Genomic DNA, 10,902 nt, shown 5'->3' on the forward strand with positions numbered 1-10,902 from the left:
TACAGGAAAAAAAATAATAAGTCAAGGAACAAAAAATGAAAGTAAAAAAATAAATGAAAGAAAATACTCTTTGGAAGGTTTTTCCTTAAATCAATTAAAAGCTTAATGACACAAAGTTAAAGAACTATGGCTTTGATTAAGTCAGTCTTCCTCTTTATATGTTAATAAAACTAACTGCCCTTAATTGAGCACTTACAGAATGCCTGATTTGTCCTAAACATTTGACATATATTATCCCAACTCCCCCCAACCCTATCCCCACCATTTACATATGAGAAAACTGAATTTTATAAAAGTTAAGCTGTTTGCTCAAGAGGTAATAATCAGCTCCATATATACATGCTTCTGGCTACTCACAACTAAGACACATAGGTACATGCTACGTGTACTTGCATGGTTCATAAGTAATTCAGTTGCTACAATTCAAACTAGCCAAATGACATAAAATTAAGTAATAGTATGTCTTCACAGCATTGGCTTTATTATTCAAACTATTTACCAGAGACTGACAGTGTGCCAATATTAACTATTTACCAGACTGACAGTGTGAAAAAACAGCAGTTCATTAAAATATATTTATATATCCATTTATATCCATATATATTTTAATTTTATCCACATATATGGATAAAAAGCTTTAAGATGTCCTATTGGTAAAGAACAAAAAGGAATCATCTTCTGATCCATCTGTTTTATATTTTATTTCTAATGTGGTAACTTATGTTTAATAGTAAATATTCCAGAGGTTAAGATAGGTTCTTTGAAAACTGAATATGAAGAACATGGACCATAATGTTTACAATCCTTTTTGTTATGGCAGACACATAACTTGACCATCCTCCATGCCCACCATGCATGGGATTGCTTTTGGCTGTATTCATCAGAGAGTATGATGTAGGAATTCCTAGTAATTCAAAATGGTTTTCCTATTATCAGTACCTCAAATAAGAAAGAAAAAAGAATCAGACATTTTAAGACATAAACACTAGTTTGTTTCCATGCCAATAAGGAAAAGATTTTTCTCCTTCATAGAAAAAAAGAAGGTGGGAAACTATGCGTGATCAGAAAGTTACATATCTTTTTCCCTGCAGAGTATATGTGCTTTTAAAGCAAGAAAGACAACCAACAAACAGAATGAGAAAGACTAATGAAAGACCGACTGGGCGCAGTGGCTCATGCCGGTAATCCCAACACTTTGGGAGGTCAAGGCGGGTGGATCATCTGAGGTCAGGAGTTCAAGACCAGCCTGGCCAACATGGTGAAATCCCATCTCTACTAAAAAATACAAAAAAATTGGTGGCAGAGGCCTGTAATTCCAACTACTTGGGAGGCTGAGGCAGAAGAATCGCTTGAACCCGGGAGGCAGAAGTTGTAGTAAGTCGAGATTGCGCCACTGCACTCCAGCCTGGGCAAGAGGGAAACTCCAAAAAAAAAAAAAAAAGAAGAAAGAAAGAAAAAAAAACACTACAGAGGCTGTGGAGTGAGGAAAGCTAGAGCCTGGGAGGTCAAGGCTGCAGTGAGTCATGATTACACCACTGCACTGCAGCCCGGGTGACAGAGTATGACCCTGGCTCAAAAAAACAAAAACAAAAACAAAAAAAATTAAGATGAGTCAATAGAATACCTATAATGAAGTCTAAAGAAAAAAATGCAGTCATTCAATGGTCAAATCTTTTGGTGTTTAATTACAGTGATTTCATTTACCACTGTCCACCATTTTGTTTTTAAATGCAAAATGGAAGAGTTGGTCACAGTCAAATGTAACAACATGGAATGTTGACAGGACACAGGCCGGGGAGTCAGACATCCGTACGCTTAAGACTGAATTGGTCCCAACACACCTGTGACTTATGTCAATTAACTTCAGTTTGTGGCCTTGATTTCTACATCTATTAAAGGTGGCTATCACCCTAGCAGCTTAGTCTCTAAGACCCCTTTTAGCTAACATTTTATAACTCAAAACTGAATGCATACAACTCTTTGATTTTTTTAAAACACCGTGTGTGTGTGTGTGTGTGTGTGTGTGTGTGTGTGTGTGTGTGCGTGCGCACACCCAGGAGTTTGAGAGCAGCCTGGGCAACATGGCAAAACCCCATCTCTAGAAAAAATACAAAAAACTAGTACACGTCTGTAGTGCCAGCTACTTGAGAAGCTGAAGTGGGAAAACCACCTGAGCTTGAGAAAGTCAAGGCTGCAGTGAGCTGTGTTCATGCCACTGCACTCTGCCTGGGTGACAGACTGAGACCTGTCTCAAAAAAACACACTCAAAAAAAACAGGCTGGAGTGCAGTGTCACAATCTTAGCTCGCTGCAACCTCCACCTCCCGGGTTCAAGCGATTCTCCTGCCTCAGCCTCCCAAGTGTGTGTGTGTGTGTTTCTGAGACAGGTTTCACTCTGTCACCCAGGCCGAGTGCAGTGGCATGAACACAGCTCACTGCAGCCTTGACTTTCTCAAGCTCAGGTGATTCCCCCACTTCAGCTTCTCGAGTAGCCGGGACTACAGGCATGTACTAATGTTTTTGTATTTTTTGTAGAGATGGGGTTTTGCCATGTTGCCCAGGCTGGTCTCAAACTCAAGCAATCCACCCATCTCAGCCTCCCCGCCTGCCCCCCCAAAAATACTGTTTGAATGATTGATGGTAAAAAAGATTAATGCCAGGAGCAATGAAAGAGCAGATGCAAATCCTACTGGGACAACCCTCTGTCAATAAAACTAGTGGTTCTTGAAGTATCTGCATCAGATCAGTATCATAAAGTTTAACTTAATCTCAAGCACCCTCACAACGTAGATGGGGAACAACCTAAGCTGCCTTTTCCTAGGTAAAGGAGGGCCACCTTAGATGTGGACAGCAGTCTAGACATGTAAGTGATCCCTTAACTAAACCACCTGGTCTATGAGAGGCTGCAGGATATATATAGCAGCCACATGACTCAGAGTGACTGATAAGCTCTACTCCCTGGAATCAGGGAAGTGTGCAAGTGACAGAATGAAGTCACGGTACGTTTCTACAGCCCCCACTTATATTTCAGCTGCTACAAAAAGTAATTTCATTCACAATTTTGAAATTGTTTTAAAGCTTCTGCCATATTAATTCATATTTCCCCAAAATTAATTTTAATGTTATGAATCACCACTAAATACCTTAATATGTTACATTTGTATTTATACTTGTTTTAAATGCCATGTGAAAAAATTAAGCTGAAAACTGAGTCCTCATTCAAAGTCAGTCCTGAAAAAGAGAAGTCCAGGTCAGAAGATGAGGGAGGCTATGACAGAAAAAAGGACAAATAGACTAAATCTCCAGGGCCTTCATAAAGAGAAAAAAAAAGTTCATAAGGAATGTTCCAGAACAGAGTATTAGAAGTAAGAGCCTCCTCCACAACTGCTTTAGAGCCCAGAAACTCTGATAATGCATAAATAATTTAAATCATTCATCTTATTTGCTTTTCAAAACTTTATTTTCTTTATGACACAGGCAAGAGGGGGAACCTTAACTGAAACACTGGCTGTCATTATTCTACAAAACAGTCACAAGTTTTTATAAGGATATTTTTATTACTTTTTCATTTCTCCGCAACACTTTTGTCTTAAAAGAGTTGAGCACACTTAGCAGTAACATTAAGTGAAACAAGGACAGTAAAAAAGTTGATGAAGGTTAAATGTTTAAATGCTTAAGATTCCTGATTTAAATTAAGTAAATCAAAGATTTAAATGTTTAAGTAAATTGCTTAAGGCACAATTTGCAGAATGCCAGTTATATTTTTTATCCAAGTGCACATGGGCCAGAAGGCCACATTAGCTTGGGCTTCATACTATCCCAGAAGGCAAAGCGCAGGCATGCATTGCTCTGCTCTTCAACACTTTAACTAAGCATATATAGATCCAGAGAGAAAAGCTAGTGTAATGGGAACATAGGCAGCTTAATAGAAAATACATCTGCTCTGAAGTTCTCATGAGTAAAGAGGAACAAAACATAATTACAAATTTTCAAAAAAAAAAAAACCCCACAATAAAACAAATACACCCCCTACTAATGAGTCTAAGAAGAGAACTACAAATACACATCCTCCAGTACTGTTAAGGAAACAGCTCTGCTTCCAATGACTGGCTGCAAAACAGTGTCTATTCACAACTGTCATTCACACCTCGGTAACTTTCTCAAAGTCTCCTCTGGGTAATAAACCTCTTTAGGAGTCTGTCACTGCACACCTCAAGCAAGTAGACTGCAACTCTTTTTAACCTGTGTTCCCCAGAATGTGTCCTCCCTTTGCGTGCTGAGCATCATTTAGCTAAGAGGATGCTGTTGCTTTTACTTGTGGTTAACTGTGTTACAACTCTTGTAGATATTTTCATTGTTTTTTTTTTTTTCCTTCAAATTTACTTTCTCGCCATCCCTTTCTGACCTGACCTCGATAGGGGTCATCCCCAAACATCTCCCCTTGAGATACATTGTCTCTTGAAACAGAACTAAAGGCAACGCTGCATTCCAGTGGGGATGGGATGGGAAATCCAGTTCAGTGTGCCATTTTCAGGTGGCCTTGCGCTAGTAAAACAAAGGAAGCCTCTGCTGTCATAAGTCAAAGCTACGTAACAGATAATAAGAAAAACAAATTGTTAGTAACATATTCTAACTAATGTCTACAAAACACAGTCAATGCCTATGTGTGCAGATAGATGATTTGGGATTGCAGTACCTTATTTGAGAGAGGAAAAATACACTGCACAAAGGTAATGTACTGACTGGGTCAACTGATTTTTTTAAAAAGCCTACATTTTTCAATTTTCATCTCTACACAAGGTTATGTTGTGTTTGTGGGACATTCAAAGAGCCACAAGGGAGGTAGTATAACATAATCATTAAAAGCGTGAACTTTGGAGCCAGATTCTTTGGATTTAAATACCAGTTTCATCACCTGCTAGTTGTGAGACCTTGATCAAGTTATTCAAATTCTCCTTCTGTGTTTCCTCATCTGTAAAAATGGGAATAATCATAGCACTTACATAACAGAGTTGTTCTGAGGATTAAATGAGCTATATTTGCAAAGCACTTAGACAGAGATATGTACGTATCTGTTAAATAAAATGCTACACAGACTTCAGGAGCCATGCAAAGAGCTAAATGCAATATAACTCTTTACACCAGCAGCAAGTTTAAAATGGGCTGGTGAGGACACACAGAAACTAAAATGACACATCGCTGAATTGGGTATGAGATTTCGAAAGTGTTGTTAAAGATTAAATATATAGTGCTAGACTCCCGTCTTGAACTCCTGGCCTCAAGCAATCCCTCTGCCTCAGTACCCCGAAGAGCTGAGATTACAGATGTGGGCCATCATGCCCAGCCCCCTAAACATATTTAATCTTTCTAACATTGGCACTAAAATATGCCTGAATGTGCTTTACATTCCTGTGTAGTAACAGGATTCCAGAACAAGCCTGGCCTCTGTGTGACCTTGGGAAACACACTCCACCTTTCTCTGTCCCTGAATTGTCATTTTAAAACTAAAGGAACTGGACTACCTGTTTGATCTTTAAGGCCCAACTCTGATAGTCCCAGGAAGGTGGCAGCCTGAATCTTAAGGAAAATATGAAATAAAAAGAGGAAAAGTAATAGACATTTTTATAGAATTTTAAACAAAAAGGTTGCTGGGTAGGACAGAAAGCAAACCTTCCCCTTTCCTTAAATAGAAGATAAAGTCATTAGAGTTTGCCTCACAATTCCATTTGTACAAAGGAGCTAGTACAGGACTAGGGCCCTGGCTCACTAGCGCCCACAGTGGAGGGACTATACCAGGAGGACTTATTCACATATGAGGGTGCAGCACAGCATACACTCTCCAGAGGGCTCTTATTTGTGCAATCCCATTAAAAGCAGGGCTGCACCAGACATTAAAGGTCATAGATTGTATGATTCCATCTACATGAAATGCTCAGAATAGGCAAACTCATAGAAACAGAATGCAGAGTAGTGGTTTCCAGGAGCTGGGTAGGAGGAATAGGGAGTGATTGGTAATGGTTTCCCTTTGGGGTGATAAAAATGTTTTGGAATTAGACAGTGGTGATGGTTACACAACTCTGTGAACATACTAGCCACTGAACTGCATACTTTAAAAGTGTTTATACAATTTATAAGTATCTAAATTATATCTTAGCAATGGAGGGAGGTCTATATAATACAGATTTCCAGTAGTCGGCCTCCTGTTATCAGTAAAAGAGGGAAGTAAGGAGATTAAGGTAATTATGTCAACAGTTCTTGAGGAAAGGAAGGCTGGAATTAGATTCTAAATTGCCTATATAGGATGGCCAAAAATTCTGGAAACTAGAAGTCAGAGATGAAAGGCCCTGTTCTCAAAGAGCTCAAAGGGAAATTATGCACATGGAAAGAACAACCAGTAGGAAGAGGTGTATACAATAAGATACTGGTTGCTCCCCAGTGAGCACTGGCCAAGTCTTCAACCATCTACATGCTCCAACGTGCAGCAGACCTTGACCAGGAGCCAGGTGCACCTGAGCTTCACTCACAGACTTCCAAAGGGAGTGAGCCATAAGAAAAGCTAGGAAGCCAAGTGAGCTTCTCCCAATTTCATCTTTGTATCCTGCAGTCTCTTGACCCAATACTGACACTACTCCCCTTCCTGTGATGGCCCAAGGAGAGGAAACAGCAAGAGAAAAGCTGAAAGGTGAGAAAGGAAGGAAATAAATTTCTGGCAATAGTTTGGCAAGATCGTGAACTCCTTACAGAGATCACAGCGACCAAAGTGACCTTAAAACATAAATCGTATTGTGTCACCCCCTATTTAAAGCCCATCCAAGGCAATCAAAAAATGCAAACTCCCTACAACCATCTGGAATGAAATGCACATTTCCACCACTGACCCTGCCTGCTGGTACCTGCACCTCTCTGGTGCCTCCCCCACCACTCTTTGCTCACACAGAGCTAAGCTGTGTGCTGCCTCAGCCTGACACACTCTTCTCCCTCTGCCTGGCTCTGCTCTTAGCTGGCCCCTTCTCATTCCTCAGGTCTTAACTCAGATAGTATCTCAGATAAATAGCTAAAGAGGGTCTTTCCTGTTATTCTCTACCAGAGCTGTTTATTTACTTTAGAGGGCTTACCACACAGTCACTAATTTGCCTATTTCTTGCCTGGGTAGACTGCTCATTCAACAAGGACAGACAGCATGACTACCTTATTTCTTGCCATATCTAAAGTGCTACCACAGTGCCACACATGTGATTGGCATTTGATTTTTGCTAAACCTGTATTTTAAAAAATAACTCTGGCTAGGGAGCATAGGAGTTATAAGAGGTATGGAGAACAGTTAAAACGAAAGTGACTGCTATGGTCTGAATGTTGTGTTCCCCCAACATCCATGTGGTGGGACCTAATACCCAATGTATTAGTATTAAATAGTGGGGCCTTTAGGAGGCAATTAAGACATGAGGGCTTCGCCGGGTGCGGTGGCTCACGCCTGTAATCCCAGTACTTTGGGAGGCTGAGCTGGGCGGATCACTTGAGGTCAGGAGTTCAAGATCAGCCTGGCCAACATGGCAAAACCCCATCTCTACTAAAAATACAAAAATTACCTGGGCATGGTAGTATAGCCCTGTAATCCCAGCTACTAGGGAAGCTGAGATAGGAGAATTGCTTGAACTCGGAGCAGGGAGGGGCAGTGGTGGGGGCTGTGGGGGATGGGGGTTGCAGTGAACTGAGATTGCGACACTGCACTCCAGCCTGGGCAACATAGAGCAAGACTCTGTCTCAAAAGAAAAAAAACAAAAAATAGGAAAAAGACATGAGAGTTCTGCCCTCATGAATGGGATTAGTGACCTTATAAAAGAGGCTTGAAGGAGCCAGTTGGCCCCTTCCATCATGTGAGGAAGTAGTAAGAAGATGCCATCTTTGAAGCAGGGAGCAAGTCCTCACCCGACATCAAATCTGCTGGTAACTTTGTCTTGGATTTCCCAGCCTCCAGAACTGGGAGCAATAAATTTCTGTTGTTTATAAATGACCCAGTCTAAGGCATTTTGTTATAGCAGCCCAAGCAGACTAAGACAATAATCATAGGTGACACTATAAGCAACATGGATTTTGATGCTACTAAAGACCACAATTTTCAAAGACTTTTTTTTCTTTCTTTTGGACAATTATACAATCATATTGGTTAAGCAATGAACAGACTTGATTAGACTAATGTAACACTGACCACCTGAATATTTGCTAACGGGGGTCTGTATGCTTCATTCTGTGCACACAATCCCGTTTTTCCTTGAGTCTCCTCCATAAAGCAGAGCCTGGGGTAGGCCTCAAGGCTATATGTAGCTAGACTTTCTGGAGTATGACTAAGTGTCTGAATCAGACTAACACAGTAACAACTACTAAGTAACTGCAATTTAATTGTTCAAATTAGAACTAACTTCTAAAACATGTTTCTTCCCTTATAGCCATAGACTAAATTCTAGCATAACTAGTGACAGACACAAGCTGTAATAATGTGTTATCTGTGTCTTAGCCTCCTAGTTGAAAATTTTTTCTTCCTTTATTTTTATCCCTTGGTTGAAGAAAGTAGAGACCAATTTAATGAAGGTAAAAACCACTGGCTTTCTCGGGAAGAACTGTAGAGCAAAACAAAATTCATTTCTGGAGAGGAATAATTCCTACCTGAACGAATGGAAAAAATAAAATTGTAGAATTTAAAAACACACACACACACCGTAGAATAAAAACAACTTTGGTAATAAATTCAGATCCTAATCATAAAAATTCATTTTTAATTAGCTCAATTATATAAATGAATCACTTATATAACCAAGGAGATATATTATGGAGCATTTTTAAAGGTTTTTGTTTGTATACGAGGGTATTTCCCAAGTTTGCCTGTAATATGTGGCTTTTCAAAAAAAAAAAAAGACAAAATTCTCCCCACTGTCTGAATTAACATAATTATGAATTAAGGAAGACCTAATTGTTGGGGTTTTACTCTCTAGGTGCATAAATATATGGTGAAATATCCATTAAAATAATTACTAGACAGAAAGCCCTGTACTTTCTGAGACCCTCCCAAAGTAAAGGCAGAACGACATAGTGGTAGCGCTTTCCTGTTAGTGTGCCAAAGAGAGGAGACACTGGTCACCAGCATAATCTAATGAAAATACATTTACGCTAATCGTCAAGAGATAGGGATTAAGTTAAGGTTCCAAAATGGTGAATACTATCCCCAACCTTATGTCCAACCCCATCCCTCCCCGCCGAGCTTTCACTTTTCTCCGGGGAAATGCGGATGTGCAGTCCACTGCAGCAGCCCTGGGTGGGGGGAAAGGGAGGAAGGGAAAGGGACGGCTGCAGGGTGTGTCACTTACGAGATGTAGGCTGGGTAGCCAAATCCTATCAGGTTGCAGAGGAGAGAGGCTCCATAACCGAACACCAGGTACAAGGCCACCAGTCCGATGACACCTGGGGGCCACAAGGAGAGAAGTGAGTCGGGCAGCATGAGAAGCGTTCACGCGGGACAGCCGCCGCCCACACCGCGAGGCTGGGCCTGTTCTAGGCGTTTTCCTCCCGACTCGATTAAAGGAGAGAGAAAAACAAACCACACGAAAGCTGGGCCTACGCGTCCGCGGGGCCCTGCCTTGAAGTCTGGGGATATCAGGCAGCCCCCACCGTTGTGCCTCTCCTACCTCTCGCAGGGGGCCCCAAAGCAACCCCCGGAGGCCGGGACGCTCCGAAGCACCCACCTCCGCTCTCTTGCAGGGCCCGCCGTGCAGGGCTCTACCCAGGGAAGCTGCGCTCCGCGGGGAGCGTCCCGAGAGGCCCGGACTCCCGCACCCGCTGCAGCAGCAGCCCCCGCCCACCCGAGGGGGCGCCCCTCCCCGGGCGGAGCTCCACGGAGGGTCGGGTAGGACCGGGTACCTCCGTCACCGCGCCTGCCCGCAGGGACCCCGCCGTCCGCGCCCACCGCGTAGGACCGCAAGAATAGGGCGCCGGGCCGCGGGGCGGACACGTCAGCGCTGGTCCTTCCAGCTGCCAGCGCCCGGCGCCGCCGCTGCCCTCCAGCCCCGCGACCCTCAGCCCGGGCAGCCCCAGCGGGGTCCTCCGATGTCCACGCTTTCCGGGAGGCCAGCCTGATCCCCGAGGATGCTGCTTGTCCCGTCTGTCTCCAACTTCACCTTTCCCGAGTCCTCTCCCTGCTTCCTTCCCCAGCAGCAGGGGCAGCGGCGACCCCCGGCCACCCACCAAGCGCAATGAAGCTCCGGTTCACGCCGGTCTTGGCCTCGAGCTTGGCCAGAAGGTCAGTCATGCAGTTCTTCTCGTGCAGGAACCGGTCGAACCTCTCCCTCATGGCCGCAGACATGGCGGGGACCGTCGCGCTGCCCGAGGCTGTTCCTAGTGCCGGGTAGACTGGAGCGGGGACTGCGGCGGGGCAGTGGCAGGCGGGGACCGCGGCGCGTCTACGCGTCCTCCACTCGCCTCCGCTCGCCCCGCCCGGCCGCCGCGCGCCCCTCCTCCCCTGCCCCGCTCCCGGGGAACAGCGCCACACCCTGGCGGGGGCGGGCCTGCACCTCCGCGGGCGCTGCGAGGTGGCCTGGCTGTTGACAACCCATTGCGGGGTAAAAAGGATGTGGCGTGGAGGCGTGCATTTTGTGTCTCTTGTGGGTCCCCTTCTCAAATCGGGCTGCTGCAAAAAGCAGGCGGAAAGGAGGCAGGCGTCCTTGTTGCTCCAGCCTGCAATTTAGTGAGACGAGTTTGGCACCTACATTGCTGTGCTAAACCTGCTAAGGCATTTTTGACCTAAAAAATGGAAATGTTTGAGCATCCTGAAAGAACTCTTTGGATGCAGGCCTGCTTTCACCCTCTTTGCCTTAGCTTGTCAGTTTTTCTCACCTACAGACAATCGTTGCCTTGT

General features: G+C 43.7%; 1 protein-coding gene across 1 annotated transcript in view; it reads right to left on the reverse strand.

Annotated features, from left to right (window-relative positions):
* REEP5 (receptor accessory protein 5) overlaps positions 1-10,413 on the reverse strand; it is a 46,444-nt gene extending 36,031 nt beyond the window's left edge. Inside the window, exons 1-2 of the mRNA XM_015140593.3 lie at positions 10,233-10,413; positions 9,359-9,452 (exon numbers count right to left, since the gene is read on the reverse strand). Coding sequence (XP_014996079.1) covers positions 9,359-9,452; positions 10,233-10,350 — 212 coding nt within the window. The 5' untranslated portion in view covers positions 10,351-10,413. The remainder of the gene's footprint in view (positions 1-9,358; positions 9,453-10,232) is intronic.
* Positions 10,414-10,902: the final 489 nt, after the last annotated feature.

The sequence above is a fragment of the Macaca mulatta genome, chromosome 6, assembly GCF_049350105.2.
Source record: "Macaca mulatta isolate MMU2019108-1 chromosome 6, T2T-MMU8v2.0, whole genome shotgun sequence".
Lineage (NCBI taxonomy): Eukaryota > Metazoa > Chordata > Mammalia > Primates > Cercopithecidae > Macaca > Macaca mulatta.